This window comes from Chinchilla lanigera, unplaced genomic scaffold, assembly GCF_000276665.1.
Source record: "Chinchilla lanigera isolate Chin_1 unplaced genomic scaffold, ChiLan1.0 scaffold00160, whole genome shotgun sequence".
Lineage (NCBI taxonomy): Eukaryota > Metazoa > Chordata > Mammalia > Rodentia > Chinchillidae > Chinchilla > Chinchilla lanigera.
In genome coordinates, this window is record NW_004955561.1 from 654,621 (window position 1) to 682,338 (window position 27,718).

The 27,718-nt window shown below is 46.6% G+C and overlaps 1 protein-coding gene across 4 annotated transcripts in view; it reads right to left on the reverse strand.

Moving 5' to 3' along the window:
• The window catches only part of Srgap3 (SLIT-ROBO Rho GTPase activating protein 3), a 223,058-nt gene that overhangs the window by 42,469 nt on the left and 152,871 nt on the right, over positions 1-27,718 (reverse strand). For all 4 annotated transcript variants that reach the window (XM_005413003.2, XM_005413001.2, XM_013509102.1 and 1 more), the window contains exons 5-11: positions 19,173-19,358; positions 16,614-16,742; positions 15,531-15,752; positions 14,173-14,274; positions 11,463-11,660; positions 7,902-7,986; positions 906-933 (exon numbers count right to left, since the gene is read on the reverse strand). In XM_005413003.2, the coding sequence (XP_005413060.1) occupies positions 906-933; positions 7,902-7,986; positions 11,463-11,660; positions 14,173-14,274; positions 15,531-15,752; positions 16,614-16,742; positions 19,173-19,358 (950 nt within the window). The remainder of the gene's footprint in view (positions 1-905; positions 934-7,901; positions 7,987-11,462; positions 11,661-14,172; positions 14,275-15,530; positions 15,753-16,613; positions 16,743-19,172; positions 19,359-27,718) is intronic.

A 27,718-nucleotide genomic window follows, 5' to 3' on the forward strand; every position in this document is an offset into this window, starting at 1 on the left:
CTGGGCCCCGCACTTCCCAGGCCTCAGCTGGTCTGCCGCCTCCTTGAGGAGGTAGGAGAGTTCAGGGCTCACCGCAGGTCTTGCCAAGTAGAGTAGCTTTCCAGGGTTCTGGGCCCCTGGAAAGAATTTGCACAGCAAGGAAGAATGGTATCCAGTCCCTGGGCCCAGAGTCAGGAGGAGCAGCTCTCAGCGTCTTATGAGGGTGGCACAGTGACCAGGCTGACTCACTATGGGTAGTGCAGCAGTTCTTGCTGGGGGCTCAGGAGTGGACGGCTCTAAGGAGCAGCCCGGGCCTCGAGGGCTGCTCACAGAGCTGAGCTCTGAAGGCCAGGCAGGCCAGCTCAGCTGCTGAGTGGGAAAGTGTGCACTGGCTCTGGTCTGCTCAGAGAAAAGCGCAAAGGGTAACAATGAACAAGCTGAAGGGAAAGCAGAAGTTGCCCAAGGCTTACTCTTTCCTCAGCCCATCAAGTGTCCCACTGTGCGGACAACACGGTGCCAGAGCACGCGGCTACAGTGTGCGCATGCGTAAAACCAGCTGCGGAAAGGCCAGCCAACCCCAAAGCCTGGGAAAATGAGCCTGGGCAGGGTCTCCCCTGTCGCACACTGGGGCAAGAGGAGTCAGCAGGCACCCGACAGCCTCCGGCCTCTCCCAGCCGCCCCAGCCTCCTGGAAGGGATTACTGCCCCACCCGACAGGCAGCACCAAGGGTAAAAGCCCTTTGGCTCCCACGGCGCCCCCACCCCACCCCACCTCGCCATGATGGGCAGACCAGTGACAGTGGCCAGGGACTGTTCCTTCCCTCCAGACCCAAGTCCAGCCCCCTGCTCTAGTGAGCCCCACCCCAGCCCATCCTGCCCAGTCCCAGACAGCCGGGGGAAAATCAAACAAGATTCTCCAGCTCTCACCTGGTGGTGCCACATTCTGCTCTTTCCCCTGGGGAGAAAAAACAAAAAGTACACATTGATGTTTAACTGGCTTTTAAAAAAAAATCAGAGAACATTCATCTTTTCTTAAAAATAAAACAACAAAAAGATCTCCAGTGCCCCCTTAATTCCATGTTCTAACCTCCTGCCTGCGGCCACCACTGACTCACCATCTCTGTGGCTGTTTAGACCAGAGATGGTGAACCTTTCAGAGCTTTCAATGATAACGAACAGCCAGCTGCACTGGCCTGTGTGCTACAGGTTCGCCACTGGTCTAGAAGTTTCATGTGAACAGAATTACCACTCACAGAGTGTTCTGCGTCTGGCTCCTTTGTTTAGCCTGGTGCTTCTGAGATTTATTCGCCAAGCATGACTTGAACACACTGGGTTGGGTGGATAGACCACATTGTACTTGTCTTTTACCACCAACTGCTTCTCGGTGTCTAACCCCTGAGACGGGTCCCAAATCTACTCCTAACGGTGCCCCTGGTGTAGTGGTATCACGCAAGATTCCCAAATCTACTCCTACCTAAGTCCTCAACAGTTCAATACACACATCCCCACCCACCCAGTTGTTCAAGAGAACTATCCTTGAAAATTCCCCTTCCTTCTTAACACATGTTCTTACTTCACTGCATCTCAACACAACCTCCATAGCCCAGGCCATGGTTATGCACAGTCTGGACCATTTTCCTTTCAATTGGGTTTCCTGTTCCACTACAGTCCATCCTGTACTCATCAGCCAAAGAGATGTTTTTAAACTGGGACTCCCATCATGCCATTCCCTTGCTTAGGACCCTCCTGTGACCTCTTATCATTCACAGAATAAAACCCAAGACTCTCTTTCTAAGCCTTTTGAGATGGGAGTAGGCCCTTTGAACTACTCGCCTATCTACTTGGACTACTTCTTGGAGCACGAGGCTCCAGACACAGCTGCCTTCCACGGTCCTTCAGCTGGCCTGACATGCTCTCTCCCCACATCCGTGCATGGCTGGCTCCTGCTTGCATTTTGGGTCTCCACTGAAAAGCTGGGTCCAGAGAACAGCCTCTTCTGTGAATCTCCTCTATATATCCTCTTTCTCTAACTTCTCTCTACATACTGCTTCTCATTAATATTTTTCTTTCATGTTTTTGTTATTATCACTAAGGAACACTATGTTTTATGAGAGAAGGAAGTTCATCTGCTCTTAAAGCTGCTATAATACCGCAGTCTTGGAAGGTGTTCAGCCCAAAGTAAGTGTTCAATACATCTGTTGGATGAGCAAGTGAATAAATGAATGAATGAATGAAGCCTTTAAGATGTTCCATGCCCGATGATTGTAATAGACCATATATAGATCGTGCACTAGTGTGATATGTGCCAAGGGACACTTGTACGCAAGGTGTCATCCCTGTGATAACAGAGGAGCAGAGAACGGAACAGGTTGAGAGGCTTTCCTGAGATCCTGCTAAGTCACACAGTTTGGATTCCAGTCCAGGTAGTCTGGCTTCCAACCAGACCTTTGCTTGGAGAATCTGGTTCTCCCACACAACCATAGGGTGAGGGAAGAACAGAGATCCTGGTGCCTCAAGCTCAGTGACTCCCTGCAGGTGGCATGTGACATCCCTTCCTCCTCAGCTTCAGAGACATCACACCCTAGAAGACAGCTGCCTGGGCAGGCATGAAGTGTTTAGAATGAAGTCATTAAGTGATATATTTTCCTTTTCCTATTCAAACTATACTGGAAATTCAGAGGTCTGAATCCCAGTGTTAATTAACTCTTTTTCCTTCTTTGTGCCTCAGTATCCTTTTCTGTATTATCTGTCTGGTGCACTGCAGGCGCTTATGTCCCTGGATCTCACTTACCAAATAACAGCAATATTTGTTTCTTGGTCATTGTGAATTCTAAAAATGTCTCCTGCCATTGCCCAAGACCCCTGGAGGCACGAGAACTAACCCTAGTTGAGAACCTCTAGACCAGCACTACCCAATAGAAATGCAAACTGTATTTCTAGTAGCCACAATAAAAAGAACAAGGAGAAACAGTGACATTAATTTTAAGCATATATTATATTCAGCCCTATATATAAACAATATTATCATTTCTGTATGTCTCAATACAAAGTAAATAAGATATTTTAGGCTATGTTTTGTGTGTCCTATCTCTTCTGGTGTTTGTCTTACACATTTCAAGCTCAGTTCACGTGTCAAATATTCAACAGTCACATGTGCTTAGTGGCCTCCATAGGGACAGGGCAGCCCTAGATGCTATAGCCCTGTCCTGCATGAACAGAAGAGACTATGGAAAGAAAATCATGCCACATTGGAGCAGGAGAGAGAAGTGAGAGGAGGAGAGTACTGTACCATGGGTTCTGATTGGAGCTAAGCCACACATTGTTCTCTAATTCTTGACTGAAGTCACCAGCAGTCACAAGGGTAACTGCAGTGGGTTGAATTGGAGCCAAAAATCAAAGCAAAAAAGGAGAAAAGTTATGTAAAACAGGCAAATTTCTTGTGCTTAATTTGCTTGTGTGTCTGGGGTCTGTGGCAGATTCCTACCAGACACCAGTATGAGTTAAACTTTCATGCAGACCCAGCTTCTGTTAGAGCAGAGAGCATCCCCCGAAGGGGTCCTCTGCCAACAGTCTGGGACTGTTCCAGATGAGGAGCGTGGGGCATAAACCCATTGCTTCCCTCAGGCCCACAGCCCATGTGACTCCACTGACACAGTGAATTGGCTGCTCCGCCTGTCAGCTCCAGAGCGTCCCTCTCTCTGCACTCACTGTGGTCCAGGCCCACACTGTCAGTCCTTCTAACTCAGCACATTCTCCCTACCAGGGCAAATGCTGCTCCCGCAGCCTGGACCCTGCTTCCCCAGTTATTTCTCCTGGCTGACACCTTCTCAGCCTTTGATCTGAGCTGAGCAGTCTTCTGATTGCTCAGTTGAAATCAGGTCTCCTGGCTCCTTTCATACAACTTCACAGTAGTCCTGTCCACATTTGTCATCCATGGCACGTACCACAGCGACAACTCCCTACTCAGTACTGTGCACACATTGCATAATGATGCTTTGGTGAACAGTGGACATACATACAACAGGGCTCCCACAAGATTCTAATGAAGCCAAGACAGTCCCACCCCCAAGTGACATCACAGCCACCATAATGGCACAGTAGTACACTTCTTTTCTCACATTTGTGGTGATGCTGGTGTAAACACACCTCTGGACTGCTGATCATACAAAAGTACAGCATGTGCAGCTGATACACTTGACAGTAAGTGACTCTGCTATCCTTTGTGCCATTGTTTAGGACATCATCTTTCTACTTTCGAGAACAGAAGTTGTCTGTAAAATAGTGTGCTGTATTACACTGGCAAAGCTTTACACATCTGGTGCTTCCTGCAGGTCTCTATGGCATAATTTTTTCTTGTACATGATTTAATCTTGTGCTGCTTTGTTCATCATGGCTATAATGTGTTTCTATGTTTGCATATGTGCGTATGTATGTGCACATAGATATCCTAGGTGTGCAGTAGGTTAGACCATCCAGGTTTGCAGAAGTGCATTCTGTGATGTCCGAAGGATGATGAAATCACATCTCTGAGAGCATGTCCCTGGCATTAGGAGATGCCTGGCCCCAGTTTGTCAACAGAACTCTCTCTTCCCCATGAGGGCAGGGACCTTATCTCTCTCTGTCCTCTGCATCCCCAGGCCTGGCCATGCATGCATGCTTTACGTAGGTAGGCAGGCAGGGAAAAGGAAGGGAGAAGGTGATAGGGTTTAAGATCTGTGGCGTGACAGGACATACTTAAGGCAAAGAACCTAGCATATTATTCTTCAGCTTTACACTTACATTCTAACTCTTAGGAACCCAATATATTTAGGAATATAGTGTGTCAACTTCTAACAGATATCAGAAATCAAAAATTGCCTTACCTTCTGAAACCTGTTGGGCTTTTTAAAATATATTTTATAGTTGGTGCTGCAGTCATGTTCTAGGTCAGACTGTCTGGTCCCTGCAGGAGTTTTGTTCTAATGGGCTACTAAATTTTGGCCTTAGAAGGTTATGTTCCATCCCTTTTATAGACAATACATGATTCACCCTCAAGGGGCTTCAGTAACTTGAAAAACCACCCGAATCCTGGGTGTAAACCCTTAAGCTTACGGAATAACCCACCCCAGAACAATAAATAGGTCACAGATATAAAACCCAGGGTATAATAAAGAGAATTATCTGGCCAGTACAAGGACATAGCCACAGCCATGGGCAGATGAGGGTGTGCGCTGTCTGCTCACATGATGTGTAAATAGCACCATTTATAACAAGGAATGCCAATTTTCTGGGCACCTAGCAGCTTTTTTACTTGTGCATTTTGGGGTCCATTATGTTCAATAATTCACTTGAAAGTAAATATGACCCAGAAGACCTTGTGCTTCCTCTAACTTGTAGTTTCTTTGAGACATTCTGTCAAATGAGTATTATAGAGAAACTGAGGCACTAGACATGATCTTTTATTTTATGAAAGAAAAAAGCCAGTGTCTTTTTAGCCAAATATTCTTTTGGCCCTCATATTTCTGGCCTGATTTTTAAGCTTCTAACTCATTTATCCCCATACAAAATAGCTCTGAGGTGACATAAAAGGTCCATCTATGCAATGTAACTGTACTCTGGCCTTACTTTTAGAAAAGCATTTTACAAAATGGAAGAGTCAAAATGCTCAGGTATGGGTGATTCATGATTGGGCACTCAGAAGAGTAAATTCAATAAGATCATGAACCCTCTTTGGGCTGCTATATTTTTCCACCCCCCGCTTTATACCCAATGGGAAAGAATTTGAGCAGTCGAAGTCAAATCCTCCTGGTTGCAAATTGCCTCTTTTCCCACATGTCCTAAGAATGCTTTATCACGTAGTAATGTACAAAAATGAATGGAGGTTTATTCCAATTTATTTAGCTTCAATTTTTTTCAGTCATTCTTAACTTCAGTTTATAATAATATAACACTACTCATACATTGTGACAAATACACCATACTAATGTAAGATGTTAATACAGGGGAAACGGAGCATATAGCATACAGAACTCAGTATTATCTTTTCTGTAAATCTATTCTAAAATTAAAAGTTCATTTAAAAAACTTCTCTAGAATTGACCAGTCTACCACAGTTATCTAGCAAAGGCTTTCCACAGCCGGTTCACTGGCGGACAGCACTGCAGACTGTAGGTGGCTCTATGCCGCCTGTTCCCATACTTCCCAGGCTGTATTTGCCCAGATCTTTTGCTGCTAATTAGGTTCAACCTCTAAAGTACATCTCTAAGCAAGATGTGCTTGAAAGCTAAATAAACCTGGAGGGTTAAATTGACCAGGGGTTGAATAACCAACCTAAACTATCATTATTATTATTACATGAAGGTCATTTACTCAAATACAATAATAAAAGGTTCCACCTGATAGTACTCAGAGAGGAACCTGAGAAAAGCTCTTTCTTCTGCTAGTCCAAAGGTTCACCCTGGATCTTATTTTCTGTGAGAACATCTAGTTTTCAAAACCCAGATCATGTGATTTCAGTATCACAAGTAGACAACTCAGAGCTGCCTTTCATTACACGACTCATGAGCAAGAGCCTAGGGTCCCAGGCCCACAGAAGCCAGTGGCCCCATTGACTGCTCATCACAAAAGCTGCTCCATCACATACCCTGCCTGTGCCCTTCTCGGACTTCTGTCTCTCCCCTTTCCCTTCATTCTTGCTGCTTTCTTCCCCGCTTGTTACCTACATCCCTCTCAAGCCCCTGTGCACCTCAGTCCCATACTGAAAATGCCACAACAGGCAGAATTTAGAGAGCAAGATAAGGAAAAGCTCATTGACGCTAACTCTTCTCCACCTCTACCCTTGTAACTGATGAGTTTTGACAAATGTATCCCTCCATGCATAATCACGGCCACGTCACCCTCATGACAGAAAGGAGATCCATGGTTGTTTGGAGCCAAGAAGAGGGGAATGACTGCAAAGGGACACAGGGAAAGTTCAAGGTAATGGATAGATTTCACATCCTGAGTTGAGTGACGGTCACACATGCAGATGCTAAGACTCTGAGGGAGGAATAAGCTTGGTGAGTTTTTAAGGGCACAGATCTGCCCAGCTGGGCTACAGCACAGTAAGGGAGAGCAGAGCACTCAGTGAGACCAGGAAAGCAGGTAGCGGCCAAAGGACGGAGGCCTCAGGTGCCTGGAGAGTAGGTGACATTTTATTACAACTACTACTGCAAGCCTTTGGGTGGCTTTAAACCTAGTCTCCAGGATCTTGAGCCCATAATGTTAAGTGAAGTAAGTCAGACATGAAAAGTTAAATTTTCATGCTTTCTCTTATGAGAACCATGGAATATAAATAAATTAAGTAAAATAAAGGTGAGATAGTAGGAAACAAGGAGGTAGACTTTTTGAAGACGGGCAAAGGGAACAGAGGAAGGGGGAGGGGGAACACAGGGATGGGGAAAACCGCATCAAAAAAAGTCATGACATAATATGTACCAGTCCCCCAAAACAAATGTAAATATAATGTATCACAAACATAGCCCAATAAAAAATAGTTTTTAAAAAGGACTAAACCTTGCCTTTCCATGTATGGATTTTCCTTCTCTAGCCAGATGTTCAAGAGTATTGCTGGCATGTGCTGCTGTGTATGGTGCCAACCTCTGAGACCCTGGTTTCCCCTGCTGTATGTCGTGGGGCCCCTCTGCCCCTTGGTTGTGCACCTTCTCCTTGGTCTAAGCAAAGCCTATGGCTCCCCCAACCTTCTGCTGCCAGCTGGGCCCGCTCAGCACCTGTACCCAAGCCATCTTCCCAGTCTGCCCAGCCTGGTCAGTGGGTCCAGGACCAGCCTCCCTGTGCCAAGTGCTCAGTGTCTCAAGCTTAAACAGTGCAGCAGCCCTAGGGTCATGACAAGATGGGGGTGATGAGGAGCCAGCTGCTCTTGGGGGCCCACACCATCTGACTTACCTTCGCCCAGCGTCTGCTTGAGTAGGTCATGCTTGGCCTGGAGCTTGGTGATAAGGTTACTGCCATTCACATACTCTTTAAATTTCTGTAAGACACAAGGCACAGGAAGTCATGCGTGGTGGGGCCAAGCGATGGGTACTCCACCTCTGGAACTGACCTCTGGGACAGAAAGGCCACAGGGAAATCAGGTCGCCCATGGGGATAGAGAGGCCTCCACGGCATCTGCTCCTCAATCTGGTGAGCAGCTGCTCAGTCCTAGGGACCTCTGAGAACACAAAGGAAGCTCACAGAACAGGAACTGTGACGGCTGTTTCTGTCAGGTAAGGGCTGCAGGCTGCACAATGCAAAAGGTGTCTTTGGTGCTCAAATCTCTACTGTTTTGGAGCATCTGGGGGCCTGCTGCTGGGGCTGCAGAGCTGTGCTGCGTCTGTCAAAGAGGAGCCAGGAATGAGCCTTCTCATCCGGCTCCACTCTGAAGGAGGATAGGCTTTGCAAGCCCCCAAGACTCTGGCCCATTAACCAAACCCACATCAGGTGATCCAGCTTTCTTTTCAGTATGGATGAGACAAAAGGGCAGGCACAGGAAGCTGCTTTGGCCAAGGAGCATAGGCAGGGGCCCAGACCCGCTGCAGGCTGCCTTCCAGGTCGTCAGCACAGAGGGTCAGAGATCATGCAGGACAGAGATGCAGCTGCCTGCCCACACTCAGCCCGGCCAAGCCTCCACACAGGCACCAGTGTCCCCACCCCCTCCCACAGACTGCTGCAAGCTGAGAACTGATGGGGGATTCCAACCCCCATGGGAGACAGAGACATAAACAATCTAGAAAATACTGCAGATGGTGGTGAAGCTACAGACAAAAATAAAGCAGGAATGAAGGGCTTGGGGGCCCAGGAAGGTGGTACTGCCAAGGAGGTGACTGAACCATTGGAGGAAGGAATGGGCCATGGGAGGAAGTCAAGAAAACAGCCAAGACCACTGCAAACCTGCCAGCCAGGTTCTCAGAAAGCAATCAACTCTCTCGCCCTACCCCACATACTCCAACAGAGCAGAGAAGAGAGATGGAGAAGGCCTGGAAGTCCACACTTCGCCATCCTCTAGTGAGGGCAGCTGCAGGGGAGTCGCTCTCAGGCAGGGACACACACACACACACACACACACACACACACACATGCCACACACAAGTAAAACCCATGTGCATTGTCTCGCCCACTGGGGGGTTCTGGAGTGACCAGCAAGTGATGGCTGTAGTGACCTCTCCTCTCTCCTTTTCCATGCTCCTTCTTAGCTCTCTTGGCCATTAAGAATCACTCTCCTTTATACTAGATGAGCACTCCACTATATTCACACTTGAATGGTAGAGACTCTTCACCACCTTGGATGACAAACAAAGAAAGCATCACCATGTTTGTTCTATCCACAAGGAAGCAAGAGGCCAGACCTGTGGTCACTCATTGTGTGGCCTTGGGCAGGACAGACTTATGGTGCTTCTCCAAGTGTGGAGCAGAAGCCTGGTGGCCTCATCCCTGGAGGAGGAGACTGTGAACATACTGATTCCTGCCCCCTGGTACTTCACATCTGACCTGTCATCCCTCACCCACGGCAGAGCCATGGTGAGACCCAGCAGCTTGAGTCACTCTGGGGTGGAAATGCAGTATGTGTCAACTACTGTTTCTTAACAAGGTAGTTGATAAGGCTAATCACAAGATAGAGTTGGATGTTAGAATTGGGTAGATTTGAGCAATGAGTCCAAGTTAACACCAACCTAGTTGCATGAATCAACATCAGCTAGTTACATAATTCAAACAACTCTGATTTAGGCATTGGCCTAACACATCACTTTTTTGGACAGACAAACATTAGGACATGGAGGCTATGGTCACTGAATATGCACAGAACAGGAGATCTGAAAAGACACCATGAGTGCTGAACAACTACATATGGACTCAAGCAATATGGAACCATCAACACCAGGAGAAAGAGGGTTGATAGCAGATTGGGGCAAAGGGGCTGAATCAACTGAGTAAAGACCAAGACCCAAATAAACTGAGATAAGCCTCACACAAAGGACAAGTCCCTGAGCAAACTAGCAGATGTCCAAGACACCTGGAATGCAAAGGACAAAGAAGTACGAAAATCTACTGTGGGCAAGAGGCTTGGCAACCACAGCACACCTGTATTTCTCTGCCCTTTTGCATGCAGAAGAAGTGTCTGTAAGCTAGTAGATGAAACCTCACCCTCACCCTCACCCTCACCCTCACCCTAACCCTAACCCTAAACCCAACCCCAACCCCAACCCCAACCCCAACCCCAACCCTCACCCTAACCCTAACCCTAACCCTAACCCCAGCCCTAACCCTAAACCTAATCTCCTTGTGGAACCCCTCCCAACAAGTGGGAGCTTCCCTTTTATTTTTCTAATAAGCCACACCCAGTTTGGTTTCCATTGTCATCCTGTAGGCCTCATCATCCCATCGCCATCAGGACAAGAGCCCAGGGTGAAAGAAAGCTGGTTATGCCATGAGATGAATCCCTCAAGAGGACACCTAAATAGCAACAGACATGAGACCCACACGGGACATAATCTACAGAACCTTTAAGAGGATAGTTCCTTATACAGAAGGGGTGAATATTTTGCTCTGTTCCATGCTGATCCACCCAGCTTTGTGAGTCGCACCTTAGAAGAGGCATCCACAAATGGACCCTGTTCAGGAGTCCCTGGGCTACCTGAAGTAAGAGTTTAAGGGAAGAATGAAAGATTGAATAAATTTAGACTGGGGGTAGGAAACACAGCTCCCTGCAACCACAGATACACTGTCATATAGAACTACCCTCCAAAGAACAGAATCAAGATCAACAGCCAGGAATCCTAGTGCACAGGTTTTTGAAGATAACAAAGATAAATGAAAACAATATCCAAAGCCAGTGGATGTTTTGAGAAGGAGGAAGCTTTTAATCCTGGGAGCACTCAAGCACTTTGGAAGACCTTCTGGCCAGGAAGATAGGTTCCTTCAATCCTAATATTCAAGATCCAATAAGTCTGTGTTGAACTGAACCCCAATTCCCAGTCTCCTTGTTTCTCTGTGCCTCTGGCCAAGTGGAAAATAGCTAAATTGGAATTTTATGTGAGGGGCTAGCAACTCATGTGCGATTTTCTTGGATTGCTAAGGATATGATTTCCAAAGCCTACACAAAATTTGAGACAATTCAGCACAATACCACATGTATATAACTTTAGGGTTGTTACTTGGGGCTTGCACCTGGCTCCCTAAGCCAAGTTTCTCTCACCCAAATAAGTAAGTTTCTTTTTGCTTCCTTTCTTTCTAGAGCAGGAGATTTTCAATAACCATCACACAAACTCAATGCCAGGGCTACCCGTTCGTAACTCACTTCTGGTATTTCAGAAAACCAAGCCGGGTGAATTTTTGTGAAAGAATGCTGAAAGGTTCTTAAACCTAATCAACCCTTGTGATTTTATAGATTTTCACTCAGGCTTCTCCCCAAAGTCACAACCAAGTGTTCAGCAGACACTAGCTGGATTCTGAGACCAGGATGCCACTTACTGTAAAATAAAACATCTCTGTCTCCTGCTGGTTGGCTCTCCTTTTGGCAATGTTGATCTTGCTCATGTAGGTCTCAGAGGCGGCTGACTTCACAGACTCTGTGGACCGGCTGTGTTGGAAAGCATCTGAGACATCGAAATCCTCCACGGTCAGCATGTCTTGTAAGGTCTGCATGGTGGCATCCAGGGTCTTTCTAACCTGGGTAAACACAGCATGTCCACAAAAACCCTTTATTCTCATAATGCCTTCCCACTGTATACTTCATTATTTTAGAGAACTCTGTAGGAAAGAAGCACGACCAAGATGATTATTCCCAAATATGTTGATATAGAAATTAAGAGAAATGAATCATTGGCTGGGGTGAGAAGCCAGGGAACCCAGTCTAAAGTCATTTTATTGTATTGCTTCTGCCAGAGGGAACTGTGGGGATTGTTACTGTGAACAAGGGACTCTAGTTTCCAGGTTTGGTTCTCTTTGCCTGGTTATGTGGTCCCACACCAGCTGCCCCAATGGGAGGTGGTTGCTTGAGTAGGGACAACAGTAGAAGATTCTAATTGCTCTTCCAGAATCAAGACGTACCACAAGCAAGCACAAGAAACTGGCCCCCACAACACCCTGTGCAAGATAGTGTCAGAGAGGCAGACCCTACACAAATGACAGTCATCCCAAAATAGCAGGAAAAACTGTCTACATTTGTTGTAAGATTATCACCATTCAAAGTCCTTTCTTGTCACTTAGACTTCAGCTAAAATATCACCACCTATCATGACCTCAGGACCCTCTGAGGCCTTAACCTAGTGCTTATCACTGCTTAATATTCTTTCCATACTCATTTATTGTCATTCTGCATTAACTTTTGTCTGTCTTTTTCTCGCTAGAATACAAGCCCCTTGCGAGGAGGTGCTATGTTGTTATGTTCATTAATTTTATTCTCTATCCAGAACCATGCTTAGCTCCTAGTATATGTTCAACAATACTTGAGTAAATACTGCTTAAATATGTGTTTGTTGAATGAATAGATCACTTATTCTTTTTAATACACACTGACAGAAAGCTCAGTTTCAAAAAAAGCATTTCCATGTCCATTAACAGCCCACAGAGAGGACTGTTTATTTCGTCCTCCTTTCTGTGGTCCTGATTTTCCAATTTAAGTTCTGTTATTATCCATATACTGTTCCATGTAAGTAATTTTTTTAGTTTTTATGTTTTTAGTAAGCAATATAAAACCCTCTGGGAGAAAATGTGGGAAACAAAGAAAGGAAGAAAACACCATGTTCATCCATCTCTTGCCTGGTTTATGCCCACATAACACACCCCAGGATGGCTCAGAGTCCTCACTGCCCTGAGCTCCGATCTGCCTTGCATCTGGGCCAGCTCTGCCCCAGGGCCAAGGGAAGGCAGCCCTGTCCTCTACCTGGGACAGCCCTCTTGAGACTCCAAGACAGCACCCATGTCTTCTCGTCATGTCTACTGTGACTGCCCATGACTCGGTGATATCCCTCACCCCTGTCCTTTCTCCAGGGGCCTCCCATTGCTGGCTGGTGTCCTCCTTACAGAAGGTGTGCAGCTTTCCCATCCAACATTTTCAGTTCACGTTGGAGTGGAACCACCTCAGGTGGCATTTCACCTGCATCTGCCAAGGATGACACTGTACCCAGCTTCACAGTAGGTATGCTGGGTGTGGCCTGCTCCTTGAGCCCTGACTCCACATTTACAGTGCCCAGGGTTGTTTATTGTACTCTGTGACTTTAAATATCTACTATGATTTCTCATCATTGAAACAGAAACTGCTTGTAGAAAACAGAAAAAAAAAAAAAAAAAAGCACAGTAAAGCCAACAAAAGCCTATCAATCTCACAACCCCAAAGAAGAACACCATTAATATTTCAAATTCTTTCCCTCCAGTCTCTTTTCTATGCCTGTGAACACAGACAGACTTTGGCTTGCCTGAGTTGTGAGCACACTGGACTGAATTCTACTTGCTCACTTAACATCTGCAAGCGTTTCCTTGGCCCCTGCAGACTAAGTGTGTGTGTTTTACGCAGATGTTTAATCTCCTGTCTTACAGGTGAAACATCATTTCTCACGCATTCCAGGCCTGAGAGGACTTCCCAGGGCTAGCCGGGCCTTCATAAGAAAACCCTTCTCAAGACCAGGAGCTTGCTCACAGTAACCGTTAACCATAGTTTGTCAACTTGAATGGATGGAGAACCACCAAGCAAATCAGTAAGCATAGTCCCGGGTGTGTCTGTGGATGACTGATGTGAGCAAACCAAGGAGGGAAGACCACTCTGGTTGTGGGTGGCACCAACAGTTAGGTTTGTAGCCTAGATGAAATAAAAACTGGAAAGAAGACGAATGTGTGCCCTTTTCAGAAGAGCTCCAGTCTTCGCCATCACCTTTGGACATCGGTCCATGGTTTCTTCGGCCTCCCAGTGTACAGATGACTTCCCAGGGAGAGTCTCCCTGGAGACGACCTTCCACCTTGGCTTTTGACCTTGGCCTGGCACTGCACCCTTGATCTCTCTCATGCTGTGGCTCCAACCTTCTTGGGCTGAGCAGCTGCTGGCTCCTCTGGCTCTCCAGGGTGCAGACAGCCACAGTGGACTCTCCTGCCTCTGCTCCTGCGAGCCTACCTGACACATCCCCTTGCACAGTTATTCATGTATCTCCCATTGAGTCTGGTCCTCTAAAGAACCCCATGCGCTCACCTCCTCATTCTCGATCTTGAGCGTGGCCAGCCTGGACTGCAGCTGGTGGTACCGCATGAGCAGTTCTGTCTGGACAGGTTGCTGGGCACTGACCTGGCACACCTGCAGGAAGAAGGCGGGGCAGGGCAAGGCTATCACCACACCCCACCAGCAGCATGGAGACAGGCTCAGCAAGGCAAAGAGACCTGAACTCAACTGGCTTGGCCATACCAAGGGCAATGCCAGCCAGAAACCAGGATGATCCTGCTCCAGTGACCACCTTCCTGCTGTGGCCTGGAAATTCACCATTTTCTCTATTTGTACTGCACTTATGGTCTGAAACAGTTTTAATGTAACCTTATTAGAGCAGCTAATAATTTCCAGGCAGGAAGGTGTGGCAAGAAAGAAAAGACAATGCCAGGGATCAGTCATGGGGCACCTTATTCCCAAAGGGAAGCCCCCTCAGTTTCTCCTCATGTACTGGCTGGGTGGGCAGTGTAGGGGAAGGAAATACAGTTGGCTTTCTCTGTCTATGGTTCCATGTCCACAGATTCCCCACCAAGGATAGAAAATATACATGGAAAAAACACTGAATCTGTATCAAACATGCACAGACCTATTTAACTGTCATTGTTCCCTAAAGAATAGAGTGTGACATCTATTGACATGGCATTTATACTGCACTGTGGATTCTAAGTAACCTAGAGATGACTTGAAGTATATAAGAGACTGAGCATAGGTTCTATACAAATACTATGCCATCTTATTTAAGGACCTGGGCACTGGCAGATTTTGGTATCCACAGGGATCCTGGCCAGTCTCCCAGACACTAAGCGATGAGGGGTACAGTTTTCCCCATACTTTTCCATCCAGGACTCTATTACTACCTGTGGGCCGGGCTACCAGGTGTTACACCCTTCCAAAAATGCTGCAAAGGTCAGAAGAGACAGTAGGGCTCTATTGTCAAAGTTAGTTATTTACCACTAGTCAGGTGACCCAAATTTCACCATGGTAACTGTGAGGCCAGAATTTTCAGGTCTAGATGATGGGCTTAACAGACAAACATGAGGGCAAGGGGCTTCATCAGGAGCAGGGGCATTACCCTACAGTAAGCCTCTTGCAAATGAGCACATCTGGAGCACAAAGCAGATGCCACCTTCTGAGGATGCCCCTTGCCCCACCCCCACAGGTGCCATTTATAGCCAGCAGAGCTCCCCAGGGACTCTGGCTGGCCGTGCTGGTACCTTGATGGTCTGGGGCTCCCTTACTGCCAGAAGAGGGAATGACACAAGCCCAGGGAGCTATCTGCCTCAGGTACTTCGTCACAGCCACAGTAAACAGACTAAGACAGCCTCAGGCAGAGTCCTGGGGGGACCGACCTCATCCCCCATGTGGGGCTGGAATTCGAACTTGAGTGGAGGACAGAAGACCTGGTTGCACATGTCCATGACTGTGTGTTTGTCACTGCGGGAGTCCAGGTTGTCCACTGCATTCTCAATGACATCCAGCCCTTCGTGGCGAGAGGTTTCCAGGTTGTACTCAGCAGAGAGGTAGGTCCTGAAGGTGCGGGCCAGGCTGGCATGAAAGCCCAGATCACAGCACTTGGGAAGGTGCAATGACAGAAGAGTACAGGTGAGAGCAGGCAGAGCTCAGAGCCCTTTATTCCTGCACACAAACCAAGCTGCATGGCAGCTCATACACAGAGCTTGAAGCTGAGGTTTGGGCAACAGTAGAGCTTCTCTAGCTCCCCTAAATCAGCATGTTTCTCATCTCCAGACTTTGATGCAGATCACTTCTGCCTGGAGCACCCTTCCTTCACTGTTCAGTTAAGAGGTCCCATCCTCCAGGAAGCCCTCTCTGGCAGCCTCTAAACTCAGAGCCCTGTCAGGTGTCCCTGCCCTGCAATAGGACCCTGCCACATAGCCCTTCAGCCACCTCTTCACACGCCCTCTGCAAGGTACACTTCATGAGGACAGACCTCTGGCTCCTGCCCACTGCTGCCCAGCCATCGCAGGTGCTCAATAATGCTTGGCAAATGAATGCATGAAAGGGTTACGTGAGCCACAAAGAAAGTGACCAGGCAAAAAGGAGGGGCCTGGCCTTAGGCAAGTTGGAAGACTAGCCACTCTTTCCACTGAGATGGTAATGATAGGTTCCCCTCTGCAGCCACCATAAAGCAGGGGCCCTCCCACCTCCCCCCAGCAAAACACATTGGGTCAGAGGGAAAGGACCCAGCAACTAACACCTAAACCTTACTAAGCATCTACAAGGTGGTTGCCCCTCTGTCAGAAGCAGGAGACAGGGACACAGTCCTGGCTCCAACAGAGACGACACAGAACCCGGCTCCAGCACTCACTGCTCTGCACTTCACAGGGCCTGAGACCAGGCAGTCCCATTTGCCGGCCAAGGGCCACCCTCCTCAGGCCAAGGAAATATGCCAGCCCAGCTCCCAGCATGCTCACATCAATGAGATCAGAGACATCATGGATGTAGTATTTGCTGATGGCTGCGTTGGTGGCTGCCAGGTTGAGCAAGTAGTCATTCCGGGCCTTTGTGCACTTCAGCTTGTTCTCAGAATACTTTGCTTGCCTCTGGAAGAGGAAAGAACAGGTGTCAGAGCTGAGCCTCTCAGGGGAAGGATTCCTGACTCCTGTCCCACCCCACACCTGTGGGACACCCCTGCACATGGAGAGTGCAGGCTGGACACCTTGCCTGCCACCTGTGTGACTAGCGGTGACACTACCTGACACACAGCAGCCTCCATGCGGCCTCACCAGGGTGGGATATAAATAGAACCCCTATCCGCACCTCCCAGAGGCTTCCCAAAGTGCTCGCCAGCCTCTGGAACCCACACCTGTCCATCCTCAAGCCCCATCCTCCTCCCCCTCCAGCCCTATCCAGCCTCCTGTGCACTCCCCCCCACCCCCCGCCACCGCTGCAGAGACTTGACCCAAGGCCTCATACATGCTAGGCAAACACTCCTCCACAGAGCTACATTCTGAGCCCTTTTCATTTTACTTGGAGACAGGCCACACTAAGTTGCCCATGCTGGCCTCGAACTTGCCATCTTCCCATCTCAGCCTCCCCAGTAGCTGGGATCATGGGTGTGCACCACCATGCCTGGCCGTTGTCCATGCTTTAAGAGAGCAAGTTCAACCTGCCTTGAGGCCCTCAGGCTCGCTGTAGTCGCCCTCCCTAGTTTCCACCTACTCTGCTCATTTTGTCATTTGAGCCCTCCCCAAGGTCACAGGGTCACAAATGCACCCAGGTATCTCCACGACTCCTCCGCCCTCGCCCTGTTTTTTCTCTGCCTCGGCCTTCAGCCTTTTCCAGCGGCTGCAGGGATCGTGCTGATCTCTGTGCTCACAGCACTCGTGAGATCAGCGCTCCCTATCCATTCACCAGTAGATGAAAGCTGGAGTTGTGTCCAGTTTTTGGCTACTGTCGATGTTGCTGCTGAGGACACCTGTGTACATGTTTTTGTATGGACATGTTTGGATTTCTCTTAGATAGACACCCAGCAGTGGAATTGCTGGGTTACATTCCCGCCAGCAGTGTGTGTGAGATTCCAGTATCTACATCCTTACCAATACTTTTAAAAACAATTTTAGCCATTCAGATAAGTACAAACCAGTATTTCATTATCTTTTTTGTTTTTGTTTTTGGAGGTACTAGAGATTGACCCCAGATCCGTCACACAGAGTACATCCCCAGCCCTTTTATACTTTCAGAGAGGGTCTCACTAAGTTGCCAATTTGCCCAGGTTGGACTCAAAGTTGTGATCCTCCTGCCTCAGCTGCCCTGAGGACTGGAATGACAGGTGTGTGTTTCCATGTCCAACTTCCACTATGATTTTGACTAGCATTTCCTTAATCACTAATGATGCTGGGGATTTTTTAATGTACTTATTGACCACTTATACATAGTCACCTTTTTTTTTAAGAAATGTATATTTAAATTCTTGCCCATTTTTAAATTGGTTGGTTGCAGCAGCTTTCCTTGGCTTTGGAAATTACCCTAGAGAGCCAGGCATGGCAGCACACACCTGTAATCCCAGCACTAGGGAAGCTGAGTTAGGAGGATTTCAGTAAGTTTGAAGCCAGCCTGGGCTACATAATGAGCTTAAGATCAGCCTGAGGTAGATGGCAAGACCTTATCTCAAAAAAAAAAGGAAAAAAAAAAAGAGAGAGAGAGAGAGAGAGAAAGAAAGAAAGAAAAAAGAAATTACCCTAGAATTTTATTTTCTTTCCCTCCAAATTACTTTTCCAGGTTACCTGAGTCCTCTTAGGCTTCATTTTCACCCAATTTCCTGTTTTTCAATCCAAGGGATCTTATAATCATAAAGTTAGACTTATAGAATCCCAAATAAGCATCTGGCACAATGTTTGGCCCCTAGAGGGAAATCAGCAAGTGTTTGGTGACTGCACAGAATGAAGGAAGATGGAGAATTCAACAAGAAAATCATGGCCTTCTAAAGAAAGGAATCTGGGGCTGCGGATTTAGCTCAGCGGCACAGCGCCTGCCTGGCAAGCATAAGGTCATGAGTTCAATTCCCGTTATGGAAAAAAAAACAAAAAAAAAAAAGAAAGAAAGAAAGGAATCTTAGCAGTCATTTCATTTAGGGTGACGGAATGTGCTTGGCTGTGTCCTCTGAAATGGCCCACCATGGCAGACATCATCAGTGATCTTAGCACATTTCTAACTAAGCCTTTGTGGCCACAACCAATTGATCAGAGTCAACTTGAGAGGTGAAACTTATTCGCCAGCCCCACTGGACATGAAAAGTAAGGTTTAGCGAGGTGCTCTGAGTATGGGATTTCCAGCCCAGCACACCTGACTCCAGAGCTACACCCCTACCCTCATGTCCTACCCCAAGGACATTTCAGCACTAGTACTCAGCAATCCTGAATCTCCAGCCTTCAGAGACCAGCTGGGGACAGGGAAGAGGCCAACGGCGTGGCCAGGCCTGTGGTCTCTCGTCTTTCCCTCCCTCCCGTCTCCCAGGCCAGGCTCACACTTGCCTTCTCCTTCATCTTCTCAATCTTCTTCACAGAGCTGCGGCGCTGGGGCCTGTCCTCATGCCGCAGCAGGTTCATGCTGAGCTCACCCGTCTTGTTGAACTGCTTCTCCTCCTGCTTCTCGGCCTCCTTCAGCTTGCTTTCGGCACTGATGCTCTCCGCATGGTACATGTGGTAGGTTTTCATGACCTGGGGACACACAAGTGCGAGAAACAGCAGCCGGTTTGACCCAGAGTGTTCTGGTCCATCGCTTCTGGTCCCACCCCAGGTTCTGCACCATATCTGTCCCCACCCAATTTCCATGACACACTCTGACTCCTGCATTTCTTTACTTTTGCACACTATCTAAAGACAGGAATCAACAGCAGCTTCACTGTGACTATCATTATTGTTCCATCACCACCATGACCATCCCCACCATGGCCGTCCTACAATGACCATCATCACCACGACCATCCTCGTGATGACTATCATCATCGCCACCACCATCATCACCATGATATCCACCTTCATCTTCATCATCATCATGAGCACCACACCATCATCATCGTCACCAAGTCCACACATCAGTCATGCTCTAGTAGACAGGAAGTAACAAAGAGCAACCACAGCCCAGGGGATAAGGCAAGCCTGGCCTTCCTCAGCTGTCCTCTCTGGTCTTGTCAGCCACGAGTGCTGTGTCCCTACCCTCTCCCCACAGTGTGAATGGGAGAGCCCCCCATAATCATGGGAATCCTTTGGGGAAACATCCTTCTTATGTATAAATAGTTCTTTCAGCTGTTTCCTTAGGTAGATGGACCTACAAACGGCTTTGCACCCAAAAGGAGTAGTATTAAATAATCTAACATTGTAGGTTTCATGCTTTCTGGAATACACTCATCCTCATCTATAAAAAGAAAAAGCAACTTGCACTTTGATATGCTACTTCCATAATAAAATAGGATAGTGTTACAAAAAGGGAAAACTCTGAGTCAGGAGAAATCCTAGAGGCCAACTAATCCAAAAACCATACTTTTACAAATGAGAAAATTGAGGCCCAGAGAGGCAAATGATCAGTGCAGAGGCTCCAGACTTTACATCCACATAGCCAGCACTACAATCAAGCTACAGAACATCCATCACACCAAAAATGTCCCTTGGGCTTACAGCCAATCTCTGACCCTTACACCCCAGGCCTTGGCCATCACTGATTTGTCTTCTCTCCCTGTGGATTGGTACTGAGTGTTTTAGAGCTCAATGTACATGGATTCATATGGTATACACTCTTTCGGGTCTGTCCTCTTTCAGCAAAAATTTTTTGGAGATTCACTTCTAACACTGCATGAATCAGAATTTCTTTTTATGGCTGAATAGTATTCTATTATATGGCTATAGCACAACCTGTTTATCTATTCTCGTGTTGACACTTACTTGGTTTGTTTGTAATTTGGGGCTATTATGAATACAGCTGTTATAAACGTTTCCATGCAATTCTTTCTGTATATATATACATTAGTTCCTTTTAGATAAATATGTAGGGGTAGAAGGATCATATGATAAATATATATTCAACCAATCAGAATTCTGGTCTTTGACTTTAAATATATTACTCTTACTACTCTATCACACTGTTTTCTGATTTCTTATTCTCAGCAGATTTGAATTTTTTTTTTTTTCTTCCGGTACCAAGAATCAAGCTCATGACCTTGCACTTGCCCAGCAGGCACTTTGCCGCTGAGCTAAATTCCCAGCCCCAGCTTTGAATATTTTGGGCAGCCCAGGAAACCTGACAGCAGTACTGTAGCAGTTTGTCTCCCAGGCCCTAAGTAGGAGTGCACTTTTCTCCTTCAATATCAAGTTTATAATCATCTTTCTATGCTAAGACACAGAAATATCCTGGAATCCCCAGCTCCTGAGCCTTGTACACTGTCCTCCATGGTTGGATAATTCCAGCAGCTGGCAGAGTAGAGGCTTGCACCAAGAGCGGAACGAAATGCTCAACAGCGTGTCGTCCTACTCATTCTGATCAGAGTCCTGAGAAGTGACCTGATTAGAGTGAGGAATTCTTCTGTGGCTCTTATCATCAAGCAACAGCACTGATTTGTTGCTTAGCAAGTTCCCCTTGTCATAGGCAATGTGTAGCATACAGCGTGGTAAATAATAATATTGTCTTAGTTACTTTTCTCACTGCTGAGACAGAATACTCGACACCCAAACATAAAGGAGGAAAGGTTTATTTAGCTTGCAGTTTGTAGAGGTTTCCGTCCACCATCGGCTGGCTCCAGGGCAGGATGGATGGCAGAGAGGCATTGCAGAGGAAAAATAGTTCATGGCAGGCAACAGGTAACAAAGCAAGCACGGGATGACCACAGCTCTTTCTTTTTTATTATTGAGTTTATTGGTATAATTTAGATATACATATTGATCACATTCACCATAGGAAATTTGTACCTGTACATGATATATCTTGGTACCTCTTTTTTTTCCTATTTTCCTCCCCTCTCTTCCACCCTTCTCCCTCTCATTTACAAAACCATATTTCTGTTTTATGCTTCTTTACTCATTTTTTTTCTTTTCTCTTTCTTCCTTTTCCCCTCCTCCCTACATAGTTCCCCTTTCCTTTTGAACAATTTCTTTCTATTTCACAATATCTATTATACATTTTTGGTTCTTATTTATACTGTCAGTTTCCTATACCAGAGAGAAAATGCAATATTTACACATATGTTCAATTTATTTTACTTAAAAGTATAGTCTCAATGTCCATCAAATTAGCTATAAATGTCTCAAGTTTGTCCTTCTTTATGGCTAAGTAGTACTCCACTATATAAAAAAACACCTTTTTTATCCATTCATCAGGTGAAGGGCATTTGGGCTGTTTCTAAGATTTGGGTATTACAAATTGTGCTGCTATAAATGTGTGTGTGCAAAAAAATCTGTAGTGTGATGTTTTAAATTCTTTCAGGAAGATACCAAGAAGAGGAATAGCTGGGTTAAATGGGACTGCTGATCTGTTTTTTGAGGAATCTCCACACTGATTTCTACAGTGTTTGCACCCATCAACAGTGAAAAAGGGTTCCTTTTTCCCCACAGCCCCACCAGAATTTGCTATAGGTTGATTTCTTGTTTTTTTGGTTTGTTTCTGGCACCGGGAATCAAACTCGTGACCTTGCGCTTGCCAGGCATGCGCTGTTCTGCTGAGCTAAATCCCCAGCCCCTGATTTCTTGAGAACAGTCATTCTTTCTGGAGCGAGATATAATCTCAGTATTGTTTTAATTTGCACCTCTTGAATGACCAGTGATGCTGAACATTTTTTCATATATTTATTTGCTGTTTCTATTTCTTAATTTGAGAAGTATATATTCATCTCATATGCCCCTTTTTGGATGACCATGGCTCTTTCTACCCCTTATATCTTATCCAGGCTACTGAGGGCAGGCAGCACTCACACTCTTAACCCTATGCCCTAGATCCTGGCATTGTACCATGAATCAATCCCAGCATCACACACTTTGGATCCAGTCACTTCTGAAAAGCCCCACCTTGAGTGCATGAGGCTTTGTGGGACATCTAGACATAGCCGTAATAAATGTGGAGTCTGGACCTAGATGCCAGGGCTGAATCCTGGCGCTCCTACTGACAGCCATGTGACTATGGGTAGTCTCAAGCCTCTGATTCTCAGCTGCAAAACAGGGATAATAGCAGCACTTACCTCCTAGGCGTGTTGCAAATATTAAATGAGTTCACTTTTGCAGAGTACTGAGAACACCTCTTCATAGCCATGGGACATTAGGAGCCACCACCACCTCCATCATCCCTGATCCGGGCTGAAGGTTTAAGAACTTTTAAATTATTTATCTGACTTTAGAAAAATGCTCACAAACTCCAAAGAACATTAGCTAATGTGAAAATGTTTCTCCCTGCTTCCTTCATTCTGAAGATCACACAAACTTGCAAAACAACACACAAATGAAAAATGCAGCAGCTTTTCTCCCTGGATCTTGGTGGCAAGCGCTCTTTCCTACCTTCCATCCATTCTGGTTCGCTTGCGGTGGCCCTAAAGCCCTCTTCTTACTAACTTCCTCCATGCTGCGGGCTGGTTCTGCTCACTTCAAAGGAACCAGTGGACCAGAATGTATGGCCTCTCAACCCGTTCTCGACATCTAGTGGCCAAATGGGATGACTGCAGGCATGTGGAGAACCAAAGCAGGTGCCTGTTCTCAAAGATCTTGGTTTCCAGAACAGTGTGGGCACACCTGCCGGTATCTGATTCCTGGACACCCGCCTCCCCTTTCTCCATTCTTCTCTATCTTTCCACATTCAGACACTCGGCTTCTTTGCTTTACCTACATCGCTGCTGCTTCCCATGTCTGGACCCTGCTCTTTCCTGGGCTTAATGGTTCCGCTAGGCCTCTGCATCTATTTCTGCTTCGGCATCTGCTTATCTCCCCAGCAATCTCTCCTTGGGTAAGGCAGTTCCCAGAAGACAGAGCTTCCTGTGCGATCATTCAAGTGTGCATCTGTCCTGTCTCAAGGGCAGTGCTGGCCAGGTGTCCTTACCTCCCACAGTTTCCTTTGCCATGTTTTCTTTTTTTCCTCTGCTTTGTTTTCTTTCACTATTTTTGAGCCACAGAGTATTCATCTTGCTCTCCAGCCAGCCAGACTTCCCAGGACAGTCTCTGCACTGTGCTCCGTTCCAAGAAGTCCCACACTAGGAGAACACAGCCCAGAGAACCCAGGGCCAAACTTCCTCTCACCCCATCAATTCAGGATTCTGCAGACAATAGCGAACTCAGGTGCTCTGGGTGATACACAGACAACTGCCACCAAGGAGCTGGCCTGTGGCCTCTCAGAAATGAGTTAATTTTTACCAAAATCCTCCAGATGTCTTCTTCATTTAATTACAATTATTCCCTGGTAGTTAGGGAGGATTGGTTCCAAAACCCCCACAGACCCCCAAATCTGCAAATGCTCTACAGCCTTATATAAAACCACATATAATCTAAGCATGTCCTTCTGCACGCTTGAAATCATCTGTAGCTACCCATAATCCCTGACATGATACAAATACTATGGAAATAATTGCTATACTGTATTTTTAGAGAATCAAAGAAAAAGTACCTGTTCTGTACAGATACCAATATTTTTGGAATTTCTTTTCCTCTGTGGTTGGTTGAATCCAAGGATACAGAAGCCACAGAAATGCTGGGTTGACTCCACCTAAAATACAGGTTTTGGCATGGAAAGTCCTTAGCTCAAAAGCCAAGCAGAAGGCTCTGCCTGTCATTACCAACCAGAATGTGCTAAATAATATTTAAAATTATCTATTCCTTTAAAGCTTATAAACTTCTTTCTATAATCTCCCTCTGTGCAAGACATCTTTACTCCAATCCTGATTCAATGGTGGTGGCAGCTCATGCTTATTGGACTCTTACTACATAGCAGGCTTCTTCTAAGCTTTTTCATATATGTATTACTTCATTCATTTCTCACAAAGACCCTATGAGTGGAAACCTTATGAACCATAGGTGAGGAAACTCGCTCAAAACTGCTAAGTAACTTCTCAAGGTCAAAAGGTCAGCAAGTGGCAAAGCCAAGGTTCAAAGCCAAGATGGCTGAGCCCACAGCAGGGGTCCACATGATTGTTTTGCTTTCTCAGTGTCCTTTCTTCAATCGTGACATAGAGACAAAAGGTACCTGTAGCTCACAGGGATTCCAAAGACCTGGCTTTGAGCCTCCACCCTCCCGCCCATGTGGGTGACGGTGGAGAGGACTGTCCTTGCTGTGTCCTCCTAGTGACATCAATGGAGGTCGGAGTGGGAGGGTTCTGAAAACTGCAAACGGAATGTGACTGCCTGCACCAGAAAGGAAAAGTGGTGAATGCAGTTCAGTTGAGGTCGAGACACTGAAGGTGGAATATGTGAAGGGCCCTACCAAGGGCCCGTCCCACTGATGCCCAATGAGGGGTTCATTTTCCAGCTCTCTGGGCTCCACTGGGGGGCCCTCTGATCAAGTCTAGGGAAAGACCCCACGGGGATGTGGAAGTTTATCCCAGACCAAGTTCAGTTTCATGGGTTCTCAGAAGTAAAAGCTGCATGGTCCTCCAGAAATCTGGGTGCACGAACCCCTCTCTGAATAAAGCTGAGATTCAGAAATAGTGAATGCATGGTCCAAAGTCACACAGCAAGGCAGGCAAAGAGCTGATAGCTGAGGGGGGCGGTCTTTCAGCCCCAAGGCAGAGCCTTTTCCAGTTGTCACCTGGCCTTTTTCTGTGTACACAATGTTGGGTGCACAGTCCTTCAAACCCTCATTTAAATGCAAAAGAAAGCAAGCAGACTGGAGTTGACAGCATTGGTAAAAAGAAATGCCGGGGCAGGAGAAAGGTCAGATGTTAGAAAACAGCTTCCCAACACTGCAGTCCATGTGTGCCTGATTCACTCCCACATAGGGCCTTTGCTAGGCACTGCAAGCCCTCTGCCTCCAGCCCCTGGGTATAGGAACTCCTGAGCCAAGAGTGCCAAAATTTTACTCGGACCACACACATTACATGGCCTCTGATCTCTGTAGAACTTAATTTGTATTTTAATTTATTTATCTTCTGTGTTTACAGACTGTCTTGGTTACTTTTCTTTCATTGCTGGGACAAAACACCTGACCCATAAAATGAAGGAAGGAAAGGTTTATTTAGCTCATAGTTTGTGCAGGTTTCAGTCCATACTTGGCTGGCTCCAAGGCAGGGTGGCACATGGCAGAGGGCAAGCGTTCATGGATGCAGAACACAGCAAAAGCAGCAAGAAAAAGGAGAATAGTGGCAAGCAGTCTTTTTCCCTCCCTTACAATGTATGCGAACTACCCGCCCCCGGGCGGGTGTAGCTCTCACACCCATAATCCCAGCATTGGATCATGGATCAATCAAGAATCCTAGAAACCCGCCCCATGACTGCATGAGGATTTGGGGGGACATGCAGACACAAACCATAACACAGACCATGTTGCCCCAATTAGAATTAAAGTCCTGAGGGTAAGAACTTTGTTGATGATCATCTTCCCTGTAGTAGCACAAACAGCAGTCAGCAAGTATCAATATATATTTGCATGAATGAGTAAATAAATGTGTGGGTGGATCAACAGATCAATGCATTGACAAATGTGCTTGGATGGGTAGGTGAGTGGGCAGAGAGAAGAATGGATGGACAGATAGAAGAGTGAGTGGATGGGTGCATGTACAGGTGGATAGATGGGTGGATAGATATGGTCTCCTGCCCCTGATCCCACACACTATCTAGTAAATCCACTTGCATAATTACACAGATATTTTCCATAAATTCTGTTCCTCTGGAGACCCCTAACTAATACACTGAGTGAATGTAAGGGAGAAAGGAAAAGAGACCGAGAGGAGAGACTGGAGAAGGTACAGTTCTGTGAGTCTGTTTGGTCAGAGGATGACAGCTGCACCCTTGTTTGTGAAATATTTGTTGAAAAGTTCATTATGAGCCAATTCCTATACTAAGTATTATATCAGGACGTACTACAGCATAGAAGACACTGGGGTCTCTGTCCTCATAGAATCACACTGTGGTAGGGACACAGATGGTTACACAAGTGATTATCATGTGATGTGGTAAGTGCCACAGTGAGGGGCATGTAGGATGCATCAGAAGGCTTCCTGAAGAAAATGACATTTAAACTGGACCATGAAGGAAGAGCTTCACAAACAGGGACTGGCGTACGGTAAAGCATCTCATATGATGGGAGCAATGTGAGTGTTAAATCCAAGGGCAGCAAGAGCCAAAAAGGTCTGAGGAGCAGCTTATATGTAAAAGAACATCATGTGTGAGTTAGAGCACTAGCTGTCAGAGGCATTGCCCTGTCCTCCCCTCTCCATCCCTTCTGTGGACATTTGTTGTTTTTCTCTGGCCAGAATCACCTAGTCCTTCTCCAGGAATAATTTCCTGATTATCTTTGAGGAAATCCCCAAAATTTCCCTCAAGCTATTCTCAGTCCCTGTGGTTCATGGGAAACTGACATCATCCTCCAATCCTGGGGTGGCCATGAGACCTAGGTCTGGCCAATCAGAAATATTATGCTAACCTGGCCATAATGATTGAGGTCCATGATTCAGCCAGGCCAACCAGAGGCCACCGTGGGACTATGCTGGAAATACCAGGAGGAGAGGGTTCTCTCTCCAATGGAGAAAGTGAGCTTGCAGGGCCTGAGTCATCTTTGTTACCATATAGGAGAAGCCTGCAAATCATGAAGCCCACACAGAAGAAAATAAAACCAAAAAGAGCTAGAGGCTGGTGCTGAAAGATGGATGGATGGATGGATGGATGGATGGATGGATGGATGGATGGATGGATGGATGGATGGACGGGTGGATGGATGGATGGACGGATGGATAGATGGATGGGTGGATGGATGGATGGATGGATGGATGGATGGATGGATGGATGGACGGACGGGTGGATGGATGGATGGACGGATGGATAGATGGATGGGTGGATGGATGGATGGACAGATGGATAGATGGGGTGGAGGGATGGATGGAAGGAATGAAGAGAGAGAAGGG